Source organism: Falco biarmicus, chromosome 5 (genome assembly GCF_023638135.1).
Source record: "Falco biarmicus isolate bFalBia1 chromosome 5, bFalBia1.pri, whole genome shotgun sequence".
Classification (NCBI taxonomy): Eukaryota; Metazoa; Chordata; class Aves; order Falconiformes; family Falconidae; genus Falco; species Falco biarmicus.
Genome location: NC_079292.1, coordinates 54,205,269 through 54,224,808, shown reverse-complemented (window position 1 = coordinate 54,224,808; position 19,540 = coordinate 54,205,269). Strand labels below are relative to the sequence as shown.

Genomic DNA, 19,540 nt, shown 5'->3' with positions numbered 1-19,540 from the left:
GTGATTGCTGCTTGGTTTGGGTGTTGTATTTTTTGCTTCTAGACTAGAATAATTGAATACAGAGATTTAATAACAAACTGATGGCAAGAGTTGTCAACTACATATGATTTGTGAGTAAGAAGTTACCCGTTTGACTGGTGCAAGAACCCAGGGGGAGCTGAGTCCTGCAGTCTTTCCATCTAACCCAGTTGCTTTGCATAAGTACAGAGTATGAACTGCCCTTTGCTCATGCAGAGAGACACAGGGACCTCCAAGACAGAGTCGGATCTTAGGCTGGCTGAAATCCATAAGGTTAAGTGGGCATGAGCAGCAAAATCTTTGTATAATTTCTTTTATGCTTAACCAAGATAATCCTTTAAGTTCAACTCCATCAAGTTGTCTTTTTCTAGAAGGAGTTTTCAGAAGGGTGCAGGTGTTCCCTAAAATGACTCAGACTGAAATGAAAGATACCTGTTCTGCTCCTTCCCCTATCTAACAAAATCTCCTGGTTTATGTATTCCCAAGTGAGAAGTCTCTGCCCCCTGAAGCAGATCCTCCATCAGAAAGGGGACAACACACTGATCTTTGAAGCACAGTTTGAGAGTGTGAATTTGCAGAAGGTGGTCAAAGTGTAAGTTTCTAATCTTTTTGTCTGTTATTAAGATGGTGTTATTATCAGAGTTGTTGTATCAGCAGCCTGCTATCAGTTTCTGAGCAGTATGTGTTACTCCGGGTTTGCGCTAGTTTTACATTAGTTGAATGAGCTTCAAAAGTAGTTGCAGGTAGCCTTCACTTGAAATGATCTGATAGCACTGAATGTTTTCTATAGGTGATAATCACCCACACAAGCTAAACACCATTTCTTAAGCACCTCCTTTTAAAGCATAATGTGGAGAAAATTTTCAGAAGTCCCAGTTATTGTTAGAAGTCGTAATTAAGATAACAGTTGCATTATTGACTAGTTGTGGTTAGGTGTCTTTTCCTAGCAGCTGCACAGACTTTATGACAGTGTAAACTGCATTTGCGCCTGTTTCACTGTGGTGTGCTTTTTCATGGTAGTCTGCATTATTTGGCACTGCATCATACCGCAGCGCTAACCAGCATCACAACTGCTTCTCTTCTTTCTGCCTACCAGCAATGAATTTGAGTAGCAGCTGACCCCATGCACTGACCTCCACACAAGCAGACGCATACAGTGGTACTACTTCAAATTAACGAGTACGCAGGCAGGGATGCCGTATCGCTTCACTATTGTCAATTTTACCAAGTGTAACAGCCTATATAAGCATGGCTTGTGGCCACTGTTGTACTCAGAAGCCAATGCTAAGAAACACAAGGTTGGCTGGCAAAGGGCTGGAAATGAAATCAAGTATTACAAAACCAACAGGGGCCAAGGCAGACATCAGTATTTCTCACTCACTTGGGCATTCTAGTTCACTCATACCAAGACACCTGCTACTTTGCCCACTGCTATCCTTACACCTGCCATCTCTAAAGATCAGTGAAGCCCAAATTCTGCAAGATTCATATCTTGTGCTATTCACTGGCAGGAAACACAGCGTATGCTTTAACTACCACCAACCCCCCCAGAAGTGGCAAGGGCACCGGGAGGAAGGCTGTGATACTTGCCGCCAGGGTGCATCTCGGAGAAACTAATAGTTCCTGGGTGTCAAAGGGCTTTCTAGATTACATTCTTGGCAATTCAGACAAAGCTCAACTCCTGCAGGACAATTTTGTCTTCAGAGTGGTACCCATGTTGAATCCAGATGGTGTCATTGTGGGAGGTCACCGCTGCTCTTTAACAGGTCGGGACTTGAACCGCAAATACAGATCTAATGTGAAGAAATTTTACCCTTCTATCTCGTATATCTGAAGCATGATCAAAAGGTAATGTCATTTTATTTCCCATTGGAATAGATTATTTTCCTTTCTACTGTCTCTTTGTTAGCGTGACTTCCCTATGTCCCTTATTGTTTTGGAATTTTTGGAATTTACATCTTTGCCCTGTACCCAAGCCTTTCTGATTGTTCTGTTTACATTCAGTTGCATTTCAGAGTAGGTTATTTTTTTCTTCAGTATTGTGCCGGTTTTCCTTTAATATACTTTCTCTGTTCTGGTAATAAGTTATATCTCCAAAGTAAGAGTTTTCATCAAAACATTATCAGCATAATTCTCCCCACTATCCTTTGCCAAAATCTACATATAAATTCCTTATTTCTTTCATTTTCATCTTTTCTGGCATACAACCACAGCCCAGAATGAAGTTAGGTTAAAAATAGATCCCAGATGTCCATTTGACAGCAAAGATTGCCAAGTTTCCTGTATGTTTTGAAACAAATATGTTTGATCTCTTATGCAGACTTCCAGTCACAGAGACATTAATACTCTGGATATAAATCTAAACCTTTGGGTATTAAACTAAACCTTCAGCTATTAAAACAAATCCCTCTGGTTTAACTTCTGTAACAAATTAATACAAACTTGACTCTTCTGCAAAAAAACAGTGTCAGAATTAATAAATTTAATGTTTTTAATCTAGTTACAGTCTGTTTTAAGTAAGATCTGTATTCTTTCAAATGAATATTTTGGCATGTAGATCCTTAGCTTACAGGGGATGAGCACGGTGCCTTTCCTTCTTTTCCATGAGAATTCCTCTCTCTTTCTTACTATATGGAGAGAGTGAGTGCCCCATAATTAGTATTAATTATGTCTGCTCAAGTGCTACTGACCTTCAGCATCATATTCAGCTACTATAGCTTCACGTGTGGTTGTGAGAGAAAGCAGCAAGCAGAAGTACTATATGTGCATCCATGTGTCTTCCCACTCTTGCTGAGCAAGAGCTGCCCAGATAAGGTAAGCAAATATTTGGCTAGAAACTTACTCACCTAAAAAATCAAGCACCATCCGAGTTACCTAATTTTTTGTTAAGGTATCACATTTATTAAAAGACCACACTTCAGCCGGTAAAATAATCTTCAATTGGCTAAAACTAGAAATGGTAGGAATATGAAATGTTAACTCCTTTGAAATTCCAGCACTCCAAATGTATCATGCTGAACTGGGACATAAAGTTAGCATTTTTAAAAAACTTTTTTTTTAAATAATGAAAAAAATATGAAATATCAAAGTAGCATTGTTTTAATAATGTCAAAAATGAACACTAAATATTGTGTACTCTTATATTAAAGGCAGCTTTAAAACATACTGTAGAATTACAAACAAACAAGTAAGTAAACAAGAAGCTAAAGAAGAAAAATGTTTCCTCCGGACTGAATCCTTTTGAAAACTTCTGTTGAAAATTCTGTCAAAATCACTATGTTTGTGTAAGCTATTTCAATTAGGGGGAAAAAAGTTCAGTAGGAAATGACTGCTTTTAAAATATGTCATTTACCAGCAAAATCTGACTGCAGTAAGCTTCTTTTGAGCCTTTGAAAAAAGGTTTCAAAGGCTCAGGAATAAAACAGCACACAAACTAACCTACTAGATGTCATTGCATACGTGCAGCTAATGCTGTTTTCCTCGGATATCAGTATATATATCAGTAATATCAGTAATGAGGTGGTTGTGAGCTCCAGATTGGTTGCATCAAACTGTTGGTCTATTAACTCATGAAAGAAGACCTATTCCAACTTTTTAGTAAATATGGATGTTGGTATATAACAGGATTTCTGGTAACTCAGCTGGTCAGCTGTCTGTATAGGGTTGTTTAGAAACAGTAAGTACAGCCACATAAAAATTATTTGCATATATCTCAGAAATTCTTAAAGTAAAATAAGCTTTTAACCTAAGGGCTATTATTTCACCTACATCTCCATTATACCAGTAATAACAGTATGCTGTGAGCTATGCTGTGCAATATTAAAGTAGAGTGAAAACTCACAATCGCTTACCTGGTAGATAAGATTTAAAAAAACCTGCAGGGTTAAAATGAAATTATTGCATCTTCCTATTTCCTATATATTCCAGACTTCAAAGGCTAATGTTGTGTCTTTTAAGTTTTCATTCCCAGACTGCCGTTTCAGAGTACGAAAGAACAAAGGCAGCCAGGCCGAGTGGTAGTGTGGAAGATTAACATCAACAACAGCTACACTTTGGAAGCCTCTGTCTGTGACTTTAAGTTGGGGGAGACAATTCCCTATAGCTATTTAGTAGGAATCATCAAACAAGACCTTTACTTTTGTTTTTTCATGGAAAATGGTGGCTTGAGCTACAATCCCCTTGTTGGTGTTCTGTCTTATTGGGTAGAAAGTAGTGATGATTTAAGATAAAAGTTGGAAAAAACAGAAAACTAAGGCATTCACCTAGCAACCTTTCAGGCCACCGCTAGTATTATTGCATATGTATCATGAAACAACATTAGTGGATGGCAAATTAAAAGCAGTGACTAAAGCCAATTGTATTTTTAGGAAATTTTGTAATGAGTTATCCATTAACTATGCATTATAGTTAACCGCTTCTGAGGGGATAGACTTGTTCATATAGGCAGAATAATGATATGTAATATCATCTGTATAAAACTCCAGCAGTTATAGACCTGTCTAGCATCTGGCAGTGAAAGATATGTAAGTCTGCAGTCAGCCACCATCCTGAAGTATCACAGATACCTAGCAGTCAGCAGGAAGACTGACATTTTCATTTCTGTCTTGCTCATATTGATGCTGCAGGCTGCAAAGCACCCATTTCAATATGAAAGACTTGCAGTCAATAGGACAGCATTTCTGTGATGCTCTTTTGAACTACTGTGTTCACAACAGGGAGGTAAGGAAAGTACCCCCTAGGCCTTTTCTCCTGCCTCAGTTCCTCCTACTGTAACAAAACATAATACGCTATAGGTTTATAGCAAGAATAAATTTGATAATGGTGTTCTTTAAGCAGTAAACTAAAATTGTGGTGTTTCTTGTTACTATCTGTGCCTGATGGAACACAAGAAGGTAGTGAAACAGCAAGCCAGAGTGAACTCCAGGGTCCTGAATTCTGATGTGTTAGACTGAGATTCCAGGTATCTTAGAACTATTCAGATATGCCATACTTTATTATATGTTTTTTTCACTTCATAAAGAGTGCCAGAGTAAATATTAGAAATGTTACTGAAATTAGACTTTTAATAGTCACACTCCTTTAACACTCCTTGAAAAACTGCATCCAAATCGTATACCCAAACTTTAACAGCCAGTTCATCAGAAGCAGAACTCAGTATCTTCCCCGGACGGCCTTCCTGAGGAGAAATGAAACTGTTATATCACTTAAATTGGTCTGTTATATCACTTAAATCAATAGGCTTTTTTTCAGCCTTACATTTTGCAGAGCAATCTAGCCATAATATAAGGTATATTGTTTGGGTTTGTGTAAACCTAATTTCATTAACTATGGAAGACTCTAGTCTGATTCCATTTAGTCAAAGGGGCTAAGTTCAGGGTAACTGATAGCAGTCCAAGAATCTGTATGCTGACCAAACGATACCCCTATTAAACGTGATCAGCTCTTCCTGTACCAGTGCTGACTGTGAGTGACGGCAAGTCAATTGTGCATGTGATTTGTGAGAGGGGGACATTTATGTGTTATGAACAGCTGTGGCTCTATGGCCGTTTATTAGGGAATAAAAACTTTGTACCTTTCTTTTTTGGGAAAACATTAATAAGTTTATATAATACATAATAACATAATACATAATAACATAGATAAGGATCTATCTCATCAAACTTTAGGTGCCCAGAATATAGAATTCAAGAGCTGAGCTGCGCAATTGGTGCTGAACTGCAAGGAAATAAAAGAGAGACACCAGACACTGATTGTATCATCAGAGAACTAGGAGAAGGCTTCCCGGGAATAAAGGGGATGATGTTCTGTGAGAGGATTTAGGAGGGGAGGGAGCACAAAAAGAAACCTAGGTAGAAGCAGGAGGTGCCATCTGGACAGATCCCATCTCTTTCAATAACCAAGCTTTCTCTAAGATGATGATGCCCACCTTTTGCAGGTTAGCTGTAGGTCTGTAAAAGCAAAATGTGGATCTGGAAGACAGGCGTGTGGAAAACACATATGCAACTCTACAGCTAGGGTTACTACAGAAGACACATGCTAACGGTTGGAATGAGTGCTGCAAAATACTGTTTGCAATCACCAAATCTGGAAATTAAACAAAACAATGCTCGTCTTCCACAGCAGCCAAACTTCTGACAGCACAGACTCCTGTGGTCTTGTTGCACACCAGCTAATACTAGGTATTAAGGTATGCTATGACTTTTTCTTGGCTATTTTCATGTCTGTCCTGAATGCCACTGGGAAAGAATTGCTAGAGTTTAACAGGCTCTATTTGAAAGAGCTTTAGGATTGAGTCAGTCAGAATAGTAATTAACAAATCAATAGTCTATAGAGGTACAGTCCAAATGAACAGTGCAGAGCAACAGTATTAATTTTCCTTATAGCTTAACCCAGATTGTCCAGAAGGTGGTGGTTTTGCTCCAGAAGAAGGAAGCCAGGCTTTCTAGCTGTCAGCTTCTGTAGTACAGCTGAGTAAGCAGGGTCAGGGGGAGGAGGAGGCGGGCACCAGCTTGAAGCACAAGAAGTATCGTGCCCAGGTACACTGGTGTCAGCCGTACCGTGCAGTTACCCAGTTCAGTGTTCAGGAGCTGTGTTCTCCTCTCACACACGCAGACAAGCCATCACACTGGTGCTGTGCTGTCAGCATCAGACTGCCCCGTTGCCTACTTCTAAGCCCACGGGCAAATGTAGCCCCAGATTTAACAAACCACTTTCACTGAAGGGCAATGAGACGTTTAATTTTCCTGAAATCTGTATTTACTTATTTTGCTGAAAAGAATGGGTTGAAACATCAGGCTTTTTGTCCTTATTTGCTTGGTGTTTATTTCTTTGGTGCCTGTGATTGCCATAATATTACTCAAGATATTTCCTGTAGATAAACAAAACAAACTTTGGTGAGTGTATTACTTTTTGAACGCTTGAGGATGAATTTTAGCCAACAATAACAGTTCTTATAAATTGTTGCTTCCTGTTTGTGACATAAATACATTAAATAAACAACAGAAAAAGGGGAATCTAGTACCAGGGCTCTGTCCTAAGAGTGTGTAAAATTGAAGTGACCCCTGTAACACTTTGCAAAATATGCAGATAGGCATTTCATGTAACTGGGCTGGTCAACAAATTGCATGATTTTGAGTTTTAGATCTAGTTTCAGAGATGAGAGTTTGAAACATGACGTAGTCAGGTAAGCTGTCATGAATGCACTTGTGATGAGGGAAGCTGCCACAGATCCCTTCATGTGCTCTGCCCTTCCCTGGAGGCGTTTGTCCCTGGAGGGGTTATACGGAGAACACATGCCTGTGCAAATTGCAACAGTTCCACCTAGTCCCACTCACCTAGAGTTAAAGCAAAGCTGCTGGGTTCTGTACTTCAGGAAGGTGAAGTCCAGAGAGCCTTTCCACTCACCCAGCCCACATGGGTGGATGGAAAGGTCTGTGAGGATGGTGTTGACTTTTAATGTTTATCCACAGCTTGAAATTTCTTCCCCTGCAGTGCTGAAGAACCAAGCAGGAAGTTCCACCACTGATGCCATTGTGTTTCCAGGACTATATTGGTTACAGGAGGGCTTCTGTAGTGAGTTGGATGAAAAGTCTCTTTTGTACAGTACAAGGACTGGTAGCAGAGGGTTGGTGAAAGTATGCAGGGAGGGGTGAGTTTTGAAGTATTTTTTCCTTAATGTATCCTCTGTTATGTTTGTTCTTGTAACTTTACCTTTGGGATTGAGTTTATTCATATGTGAGTAATAAATCCACATGGGCACATTTCCCAGTGCTGGATTTAAAAAAACAAATTATTAATGAAAACTTTAGAATGAAAATGTTAAATGAACTCCAAAGTTAGCTAGTTAAATCTTCTGGTTGACACCAAGAATCCAGGGCCTTTTGGTACTTCCCAGCCCCTCATGCTTTCTTGCCCCACCTCCTCTGGTCTGGCCAGCAGGGTGCCAGTGTGACATGGGGCCGGCAGCTCTGAGGACTAGCAGCCTGAGAAAAATTTGCCTAAAACTCTGAGCCTTTCTACTTCATTTGCTAAAAATATCCTTGTTTGTATTAAAACACTCACCATGCCAGTCAGCGGGATTGATTTTGTTTTTTTCTGATAGCCATAAGCATAATTTTCTTGGGGTCTATAAATGGTACATACAAGCAAGGCAGGCAGGTTTTGCCTCATATCTGTGACTAAGCTGTATATTGAGCAGGCTGCCACATGACTTTCATTCATAACTGCTTATTGCAAAACATCTGTGTGTGGTATTCATCCCAGGGATTGGGATTAAAGGATATGTAATGAGATTTATCCAGGTGACATGGGAGATATGGAACCCTGTTGGATAATTGTGATTTCAGGAGAATTTCAAACTCAGAAGAAGAATTGGAGGGGTGTAACACTGCTTTAGATAAAGTCCAGAAAAACACAGAAGGCTACTGCAGAAAGTTAGGGTATTGTTTCTTATCCGTTTAGTTTAGTCTTTAAAACTGGTAGACTTGCTTAGTAATATACATAAAAGAAACATCCAAGAACAAAAAAGGGCAGGGATGCCTTCCAGAAACACAAGAGCATTTGTTAAAGCTTAATTACTTTAGGATCTGTACTAAATAATGGATTAGCATTTTCCTCATTCTGACAGTGTTTAACAACCACTTTCTGTCCTCCCTTGTTTCCTCCTGCCACATTCCTTGCTGTGTGTTCCTTCCCCTTACATCCCTCTGATGTTCGGTCCCTGCCAGTGACCTGGTTTAACACACCAAGCTGATAGGAAAAAAAACCAGCAAAAAGAATGAGTCGGTTTTCTTCTGTGTTAATGAGTTAAATCAGCTCACACAACGTTTTTTGGAGCATCAGAGCCAGTTTAAGGGTTGGGGGAAAACACTAGCTAGGAGCAGGGACGAAAGCCCTTTGGAGATCTCAGCAGTCTGAAACCACAGCTTTAGGTGATTACTTGAACCTCTCTATTTTGAGTGACTGCACTTTAGAAATTAATCACTAATGTAATAATAAAGAGAAGTCTTCTCCAGCAGAGATCCCTCTGGGTACAGAGCCCATCCCATCATATGCCTGTCTTAGGAGAGGATGAGTATCTTCAGGACTCAACACAGCTTTGGCCACCTAAGAGTCTGATTCTGTAAGGCTATGCCTGCCAATACCTATAAACACCAGTGCACATTGCAAAACTATTAGTTAAGTGGAACTTCACTAGGTCTTATTCTGTAATTTTTGTGCTGAAACACAGGCAAAGATATCTTTCATGCAATGAGATTGTATGAATTGCATTCATGCATCTTTCATGCAATTAATTAATGTGCTGTTGCTGGATGTATAGTAGGAGAAAAACACATCAGAGTGATACTGTTACTATGTAAAGAAAATAATAATAGCTTATCAAATGAGTTTGAAAGATCAGTACATCACAATTCCTGCCAGAAGTTTCTTTCTCTTGTTCTTTTTATGATTATGCACAATTTTCCCATGTAGATCTACTTCAGTGACTAATTAACATTATTAGATCAAAAGGCTTACCAAAATTTCTGTTGTTGCTCTTGATGGAAGTTCTTAAAGACATTTGAAAAAGGTGAATAACAAGGAATATCACAGGTACAGTAGAGGTTTTGACAGAAAATCGTGCTGGAGCTGTACGTAGCCCTCAACGGCACTTTGCTGATGTTCAGCCTAGAAAACTATATGACCCTCAGATGTAAAATAGGAGCACTGTTATTTTTGCCTAGAGACAGCAAACTGTCATTTGGAAAGAAGTCATGTTAATGTTTTGATGGGTAATGTTCTTTTTGTGTTCATAAACTTTATAATGCTGGCTGCTATATTAATGCTTTCATTGGTTCAATAGGTAGACCACTACTTCACAAGCTTTTAGCATTTTATGCCAATCTGCCTTTTCAGAAGCCCCAACACTGGAAAAACAGAGCAGTGGCAATTCATACTGCTGAGAAAGCATGGACATCCAGGTTCCCAGACTAAAAATAAACAAGCCATATTGAGTAGGAAGTAAGGTCCCTTGTCAATACGTTATGTTTGTGTCCAGGTTTGTAAGTATTTGCTGAACAACACAGCATAAGGAATTTGATCTTGAGCAGCTTGCTTACATGTGTTCCTTCTGGCATTGTGATTATCATGTTTATTTGGAACTGTTTGAGGTAGTGGTTTTTTTCTTTCTAACTATAATATTCCCTCATGAATCAAAATGTTTACATACTATTTTCTGTGCAGAAAAATACCCAAAACATGAGGAGAACATTTTCACAGCATTGCTAAAGACAGAAGTCATGAAAGCAAAAATATGAGCATTTTTCATCCCAGTAGAAACATGTTGTGCTCTTTTTCTGACCAGAAACTGATACATGACAACTTAATTCAACCACTGCAACTTTAGACAATTTTGTCACCAGAACCTGCTGACCTTATTGAACAAGATTTTTGCCAAGCCCATTAAAATATTTTCTGTTGTGTTTTCCAGTCCAGTAGAATGCTGTGAAGATAAGAGAAAGGGAAAGATCACAGGACTTTTAAGGGAAACGGGTAATAATTTTTTTAATTAACTTTGGGATCATTACCAAGCCCCTGCTCTGAAATACTTGTGCTGGCAATACTTGTAAAGCTGCATCATGCCCCTTCCTAACCATTCAGTGTGTGATTTAGTACTCAGCATTAGCTGGCTTAGCAACTACCATGGGATTAAGTTTATTAAAGGGTCATTATCAGTCTAGTTGGCATAAAACCTAATCATTTTTAAAAGCATCACTTCTCCATTGTTGCTGTTCAGCATCCTACATAACTATTTACATAATGAAAGCCTCATTGTAGCTGACAAACACTTCAAAACTGTAGATGAAAATAATGTAGTCTAATGTTATGCTACTACTTTCATGAAAAGGAATTTAACGTCAATATTTTTTATAATGCTGAGCACCCAACAGCTTGCAAAGCGAGCACAAGCTGCCAAGTTTTCTGAGCTTTTGAAAATCAGGCCAAATACAGAACGCCTAGCTTGCCTTCTGCTTTTTGGGGGTGGGGGGTCTCGGTGGGGGAGGGTGGTCAGGGAGGTGAGGAAGGAAGAAAGAAAGAAAAGAAAAAAAGTCACCTTTACAAGTTAACTCTTCACTCACTAGTTATTGAACCCTGACCAAGCTTCTCCTGTCCTAACCTCGTGCACACACTTTGAACAAGCCATGAAGTGGCTGCCTGATGATACTTTTTTGTCAGTCTTTTGGAACTTAATAATATAAATAATTTGTGTTTTCATTCTGTTTCACAGACTTAGGACATTGAAACTCAACATGAGATATTTCAGGTACTTGACCCAGTGAAAAAAAGGTAAACATTATGTGTTTATTTAATTCTTAAAATCCTAATAAGCCATATTTTTTTTCTATAATCTCAAACCTCAGTAAAGAGTATGTTCCAAAAAGATAATTACAGATTTCTTTGATTTCTTTGTGATTTCACTCAGCCACAGCATTTGGAAGAGTTCATTTTTCTTTTGTTTCAGCTGTCTTCATCACATTATTACACTCTGTTTTACTGATTTGGAACAGTCTCACTGGAGAAAAACAATCTGAGGCAAATTCCAGACAGGTGAAAAAATATTTGCTTCTATTGACAGTAGGGTTATGTGCATTTTTAATAATGTATTCATTTGGTCCAGAGAAACTAGAGGAGAAAATATTCATTGAAGTCAAACAAGACAGACCAAATCTTATGGAAAATTGGGATCAACCAGAACTTATTGGTTTCAATAGAGACGAAAGAGAATAAGTGAATGCGGAGACTAAGAAAACAGAACTGGAGAACTTGTGTCATTGCAAGAACTAGGAAATCTGGGAAGGATTTTGATATCACAGTGAATAAGTAGCTCAACATGAGTTATCTTCATACTGTGCCACAGGGACAAATACAGTTCTTGCCTATGTAAAAACAGGAGGAGGGAAAAGCTATCTTGACTTCTTTGTAGAATTTCTCTGAGACTAATACTGAATTATTTTGACTACTTCTGGTGTCATCATTATTTTAAAGAGTTTTTTAAAAAAGAAGAACATAAAAGGGAACCCCTGCAAGTATTTAAGAACCTCTTGTTATGACACTTTAAAGAGTTCAGCCACTTTATGATGAAATTAGACCTTATGGGATGACAATTGTCTCCTAAAATATAAGGACATTCTTCAGTAGAGCAGCTCAGAATAGCAGAGATAGCATCAGGTAATGAAAAGGAAAAAAAAGCATGAGAAGCTGTGGCTGCAGCTGATAAAAGTTTGCATTAGAAATAACAGATGTATGTTTTGACAGGGAGTCAGAACACCTATTAGGGCAAACTCCAGATGTAGTGGGTTTTCTGTCTCGCTTCAGTCACACAGTTTACAACAGGGTTCACAGCAAACTGAATGAAATTGCTAGCCTATTTTTCATGGTACACAAATTATGAGATAATCTGTGATTCTTTCAGGCCTTAAAAATCTGATTTTCGTAAACTTACAGTTTTAGTTTTTGACATGAAAACCAAATGGGTTTCTTACGGGAGTGTTGAGTTTATTGAATTCAGGAGTTTAAGGATAGGGTTTGGTAGAGTTTTTGGTAGGGTTTTAATTGAAAACATTGATGTGGACAGAGCACTGAAAAACAACGGCATTTGCTGTGCTTAGTGTCAAACTTTGTGGCACAGCAGATACCTACAAAGCCGTGGGAAACAGCCCGCTATCAAGCATATAAAACCAACATCTATGTTGGTTAATCTATGAGGAAAATAGCAGAGCAGAAATGTCCTGAATACAAAGCTGTCAGCCCTCACCTCACAGTACCATAAGTCAGTATTCATTGATTTTAGTCATTGTTATTAATTTTTATTCCGATAATCACTTGTGAGCAGTGTTAATTTCAGTACTGTGTCACTTTTAAAAACTCCTTACAGCTCATACATTGCCAAAATTTTGCAAAGCTGATAATACATTTCTCTTCAGTTCTGACCTGTCCTACACAGTTAAACAAGCCTCATGAAACATTCCAAGAATTACAAAAAGAAAAACAAAGGATTCTTCTAATTGAAAGAAGAGAATTTAAAGATTTAAATCTTTTCCAGATGTCATGTCAGCAAATTATATAGAACAGTACTTCAGCTGTTATTTTCTGCTGAGCAAAGATCTAGAATTCCTCAATGAGGACCAGGTAAGAAATATTAAGAGTCATACCTATTATCTGTGTTTTTATATAAACCTGTGGGTTTTACGGATTCATGGGGAGCTATCACAGATCAGTTAAAGAGAGGAATGTGAGAACATGTTACTTATTCTCTGCCTACATAAGTAATACTGGAATTAATTCTCAGGATGATCCTTTTTCATGTGATTTTCACTCTTTTGATCTTGAAAAGCTAAGAGTGTCATGCTGTAGCGGTATGTTTTAGTAACAACTTTGTGCTTGGTTCTGAATTCCTGTCTTTTTTCTTCCTCAGGCACGCACCCAGAGCTATTCTGCCTTACGACTACTTTGGTTTTGTCTTGGAGAGCTTAACCAGAAAAATAATCCAAAACCATAGTGGCATGGTAGCTGGAAAACTAAGACAGATACTTGGTTTGTGAAAGGATTTGCAAGAAGGATGTGCCTGTGATAGGAGAGGACTGGATTCACTGATTGAGGGGATCCTGTGTTCTTAATATGTGGGTTTTTTTAACCTACAGAAATATAACTGGCGAGTTTCCCTGTGTGTTGTGATTGAGTTACGACCGTCAGGAAATAACGCAAAACAAACAAAATAGCAAGCAGCAAAAAAGCGCGCCCTTGTTTGTTTCTCCAGGTTTGTAGACCCTTTCTCCAGCTTCTCTGATTGGTCGCCCTTACAGCTAGCAAGCTCAGCAACAGCTGTTGATTGGCTAAGATGGGTGGATGTCATGTCCTGAGCCAGCAGCTGCCCTGTCACTGGTCTCTAGCCTCGCCTCATATCCTGTTTTCTCTCTTCCTTCTTGTCTCTTGAGTTCACTCGGTCAAGGTCGCAGCTTGCTCTCTCTACGGACACAGCTCTATCCCACCATTGAAGCCTGAGCCACCAGCAGCCCAGTCTGATCCCTCATATTCCTCACCTGTGTTTTGCCTTCCCTACTGTATTTTGGCCAGATGTGTTAAATATTATTATTTACATTCAGTATAAACTATATAAAGCACCTCTTTGCTTAGAATAAAATGAGCTTCAAAATGTCGTAAACATTATTTTTGTCCAAGGGATACGGCTCCCCACACACTGGCAGACCTAGTTCCTCTCACCAGTTGGACACAGACCTTACCCAGTGGTTTCCTGCCTCCCCACACCCTGCAGGTGAGCTGTTTGCTGTGCAGCACTGCAGCGAGCAGCAGCCAACCTGGCCCATGTCTGGCTGGTAAGATGCACCTCCTGGATCAGGTCATGCCGAAAGGGAGGCCAGGGACCCGGGCTGCAGCAGGGATTTTGCCGCTTGAGGAGATGTGGTCTCCACCTGCCATCAGTGCCAGGGCCGTGCCTGTCACACCAGCCGACGTGCTGAGATCTGTGTCTTCAGAGTGAAGATATGAGTCACCTGCAGTGTGGAGGGAGAAATGGAGTTAAAAGTGACTTTCCCTCTGCCAGCCTGTCTCGACACAAGTCGTTAGAGCTGTAATTGGCTTCTGTGGGACAGGCGGTCCAGCTAAGTACAGTTTAAGTATGGTACAGTTGAGTACATTTAAGTGTTATGACTGATGAGGGCTTGCCTGCCAAAGAAGAGGTTAATAAAAAATGCATTTTTATATGTTTTTGCAATCTTGTGTGACTTTAAAGCACTTTATTCCCCAGCTGCAGCTGTTCCATCCTAGTTATAGCAAAAGGATTAAAATGTAACAGATCACGTTCTTCTAGGCTTTCCTGGAATTGACGTTGCTTAGAGGAAGGAGAAAAAAAACAACTACACAAACAAATCCTGTCTCTTAATGTTTTGCTACTGTGGCTTTTATATCTGGACTCAAGTACTATCCCACAGCCTGTAAAACACTTTATATCTCCTTTTTCTTCCTCCTACTGCTCTTCTAGAGATGTCTTACCAGTGTAGTGAAGGCAGGTGTTATATGTGCATCTGACGGGAAACAATTTCTAGCCCAAAGGCTGCTGTTGCTTAGCCACTTTCATCTCACCTGCCCCGGACCCCTGTTCAGCAGCCGCCTCAGCACAGTGGCCCCCCGCTCCGGAGGCTGCCACCCCGCTGGAGCCCTGTGTCCCCAGGGCTGGCGCAGCTCACGCCGCAGGGCACCCTGCTGTGGCACAGCCGCGAGCACCAGCAGCTGGGCAGGTCATCAAGTATGGCCTGTGAGGGTCTGCCAGGTGGCACCAGCTCTTCTCTCCCACTCCCACCAGTGTTGCTTGACCAGTGGGGCTCAACATACTACTCGTGCTCTGGAGATGTTTGTTATGAGACTGGTCCAGCATCATTGGAATGTCAAACACTTGCTTTCCTTGGAGCAGCTGCTACGAGTGAGAACGCATTGTTCAACAGACCTACACACTTACCAAAACAAAACCATGTTGCCTTTGGCACCTTCACCTCCTGACTCAGTTTTATACTTTGTGGAACAGTTTTAATGGGAGCTACCTACAATGTCTTTATCGCCAAACAGCCTTTATTAGGCAACAGGTGAAGAAGGGGAGGTGGTCATTTGAGTTAGAATCTGTTCAATATGCAGAAAGTCTTAATCCCCACAGTCAGCTGAGTAAATGGCTTGGTGTCCAGAGATGTCTGCGTACTGTAACTCCACTTACTGTAACTCTACTTACTGCACAGTAAGTAGAGTTACAGTAACTGTATCAGCCTCAGTCAGTTATTGAGTCTGAAGTGGCCAAGACAAAATTTGGATGTTTCATTGTGTTGATTTTTTTTAAGAGATCTGATACACACTTTCAATATTTTTCTTTTTTTCTACTTTTTACAGTAGAATTGCCTATTACAGCTTCTGCCAAGCAATTCAGAAAGGATTTCAGGTAGGATACTATTATATTTTACAGGTTTCTAGCATTTTTCACAAATCAGGAATGAGAGAATGATCCCAGCCTGATTTCTCTACAATTCCACTCTCATCCTTTTTTTGCTCTTCTGACATTGTGTTTTATTGTTTTTCATTCATAAATGAGACAGCTGTCCTTGGCCACTTCATCCGATGGCTGAGATTGCAGTGGAAGGTGAAATTGAGGAAGCAGATAATCTTCTTTCCTCCATCTCATCTGGAGCAGCAGACCCCCTCCTTCAGCACATAGCTGAAACTCCTTTCCTCAGCTTTGCTGGACACACCAGCGCACAGGCACGGATCTGATGCTTTTCTGGAGGAAGGGATGATTGCTGCTGCCTTGGAAGGCAGGGAAAAGATAGGGCCATGCAGCTACTAAGAAACAGGGAAGAGGTGAGCAAATAAAGGCCAAGCCAGGCTAGGTGGCACAGTTGATAACAGACATTGACTAGTTTAGCATGGTTGGATATCTTAAAATCCCAATATTGTCATGGTGCTGGTGCATAGCTCATTGCTAGCACTTTCCCTTCACTTCCAGGTTCTAGTGCTTCAGCGATGAACAATGGAGGTTGGACACTGTCCAACAAGGCCCAGTGGCTGTAACACTGACTTTTGTAAGTACCCACCTGCTGAAAGCATGAAATGTTGTGTGTTTTGCTGAGCATACACTTGTCTGTGGTTGGGTAACAGAGCAAAGTGGAGTTAGCTAGCTAGTTAGATTGCAGCAGATCCTGCCACAAACACCTCAGGAAATAATACATATTAATTTGTTCATGCTAAATGATTTCAAGGACTGATGCTTTGCACCTTACAGCTCAGACTTTGATACACAAGCTTAAAATTTTTAGGTTTTCCTCTGATAAAAGAGGAAGAAAATGTCTTTGGTGTCTGATTTTACTTCTGTGATGGTAAGGTAACCCTCTGCTGCCTCTGTGATGGGTACTTCTGACTGACTCAGAAGGAATAGTGTTATAGTGGCTACATGATATTGGCACTAGTATCCTTAAGACAGTATGATGGCATTGTTGTTCTTTGCAGTTTGAAATACAGTAAATTACTTATTTTCTTTTTTCTTTTTTTCTCTCATATGAATCTTCGGAAATACTTCAGACTGAAGTAGCAGGAATTTTACCTGTAAGGATTTTGTGTTCTGCACGGTCATCTTTATGTACACCTTGTCATGGATTTGTGTGGAGTGAAGTATTTTCTGGCCTGACCTCCATGTGTTTTAGCTCTGAGAGTCTCACTCATGATGCTAAAGGCAATCATGAAGAACCATCTGTGCCACAGGAGGCAGGAAAAAGTGTGCTACGATACAATCCTATCCACAAGAAAAAATTTCCATTCATCCAGCTTTAATGTGTTCTCCTACAAGATGAAGCAACACAATGGCAAGTGTCTCCAAGCCTGCAGAGAAGACATTTCAATATTTAAAAGGTTTCTCCGTTCTTTTTCTATTCAAAATACACCAGATAATAGGATTTAGTTCTGTTTGGTGGGTTTCTTTGTCTAGCTATCTCAGGGTCTGGAAAGACATAAGACAGATGGTAGCAGTACATCAGCAGCGCTGGAAAACTCTTCAAGTGTTCATACCAGAACTCATTTCATGGAGCTTCCCAGCTGGGACATTAAAGGTCCAGAAGCTCATTAACCTTTTCGTGAACAGCCCAGTGAAAAGAGCTTGGAAAATCTCAGCCTAATGACAAAGGATAATGCCCCTGACCCTGCACTATCCTTCTGCAGTTACTGGTGGGAGAGGCTCTAGCCATCAGTTCATTGCTTTTTATATGTATTAGTATGCAATAAAGGGATGTATGGTCTGATTCTGTGAAATGTTGGAATTAACCTTTCCAGGAAAATGTCAATAGAATATTGTATCTCTGGAGCAATAAAACCAGGTCCTGTGCCTGTGCCTGAAGTTTCCATATTTTAGTACCAGATTTTGAATCATGCTGTGGCTCTCCTTTAGTAAAGGAAATGTTTCTGCCATAATGCCACATTTCTTGTGAAGGAAGTTAGAGCCATGTACTTCTTTGGTAAGTAGTAACCCTGTAGTAGTTGATACAGATTTGTTTTTTCCTCCTTTTTGGCTCAGGTCATGATCATAGTGCAAAGAGCAATTCAAAACTGGAAGAAAAGAAAATGAAGGAGAGACTTCCCTCATAAAACACAAGGCCCAAGAAAACCAGGACAGCAAGACAAGATATAAATTTTGGGAAAAATAAATCCTGCCAGGCACAAGACACACTGCAGTTCTCTCTGCTGTTACTGCCTTGAGCAAAGAGCAGACAACATGTTGCAAGGCACATTAAAGTGTCATGTATCTGATTTGCTTAAACAGCTCCCAAGACTTTGGTTATGGATTATGGCTCTACCAGCAAGGGACATCAAAATTCTTCTTGCTCTTTTTTTTTTTTTTTCAAACTAGTTCACACACATTGGCTAATGTACACATGAAGTTTCTCTCACCACATGAAGAAGTATCTCAACTTCTAAATCAGTTTAGTAAGGGAGTCTTTTCCTGAATATAAAGTAACATTTGTCTTAAACAGCATATACTGGTTTTGTGAGGCAGGCTCCACTTGTGGAAAGAGCTCTATGAAGAGCTAAGTCCCCCCTGCTTCTTTTTTGCCTTTTTTCCCCCCCTTCTTCACTCAGTTTCAAAGTTTCCCTAAGATTCTTAAGGAGAAGGATTATTCACCAAGTAGCTGAAGCCACGATTCCTTGATCATAGTAGAAAAACCGGAGTCAGAAGCCACAAAACTGGAGATTTGTAAGCTACAAAAAACATTCCCCCTTTCATTAACAAACCAAACACTTGTTACACTCAAAAACATTTGACATAAAATCCACACAAATAGTCTGTGGAACTCTGCTGAAGGATGTCATGGATGCAAAAATCACATGGATTTAGATGGACATGTACCTTATAGATAGACCACTGGTAGTTTTTGAAGACACATATGGCTTCAGAAATCTCCTCAGCTGAAAAGAGTGAGAATCTGGGAGAGTGCTTGGGAAGAGTATTGCATGTTGGTTCTGTTCCTGCTCTGCCCTGGGCATCCATGCACTGTCACCTTTGAGGCAGGGTGCTGTGATAGATGGCCCCTTTGCCTAAACCAGTATGGCCATTCATGTGTTCTTACATACCTGGGTAATATTTTATTCATTACAGTCATATACCTGCATAGCTTGCATCTTCTTAATTCGTATTGTACATTTACTATGTGTAATTAGCATTGTACAGACATTTGGGAAAAGAGATTAAAACTATGCTGTTTAAGACAAGTACTGAGTTTTGTCTCCTTTAAATTTCCTAGCATGTAGGATTGCCCAGTAAAGAAGTCAGTGGACTTCCTCTCTCTACCTCATTGCTGTTTCTACAGCATACTCCATTTTAATCCATACATTGGAATCCATTGCTGTAAAATCAGGGGCATCAAATTTTGAGCATTTGAGAGGGCTTGAGCTAGAATCGTCAATAATAGAGAAAAACTAAATTATTTTGTATCTGCAAGAA

General features: G+C 39.9%; 1 protein-coding gene and 1 pseudogene across 1 annotated transcript; both read left to right on the top strand.

Moving 5' to 3' along the window:
• The first annotated feature begins 213 nt into the window (after positions 1-213).
• On the top strand, positions 214-14,564 carry AGBL3 (AGBL carboxypeptidase 3). The gene is given in 9 exon segments (XM_056338932.1): positions 214-610; positions 1,115-1,419; positions 1,422-1,871; positions 2,678-2,832; positions 3,976-4,021; positions 4,024-4,096; positions 4,644-4,746; positions 4,908-4,978; positions 6,139-14,564. Coding segments are annotated over 9 exon segments (1,488 nt in total). The 5' UTR covers positions 214-491; the 3' UTR covers positions 6,305-14,564.
• On the top strand, positions 13,105-18,348 carry LOC130149812 (uncharacterized; annotated as a pseudogene).
• The last annotated feature ends 1,192 nt before the right edge of the window (positions 18,349-19,540 follow it).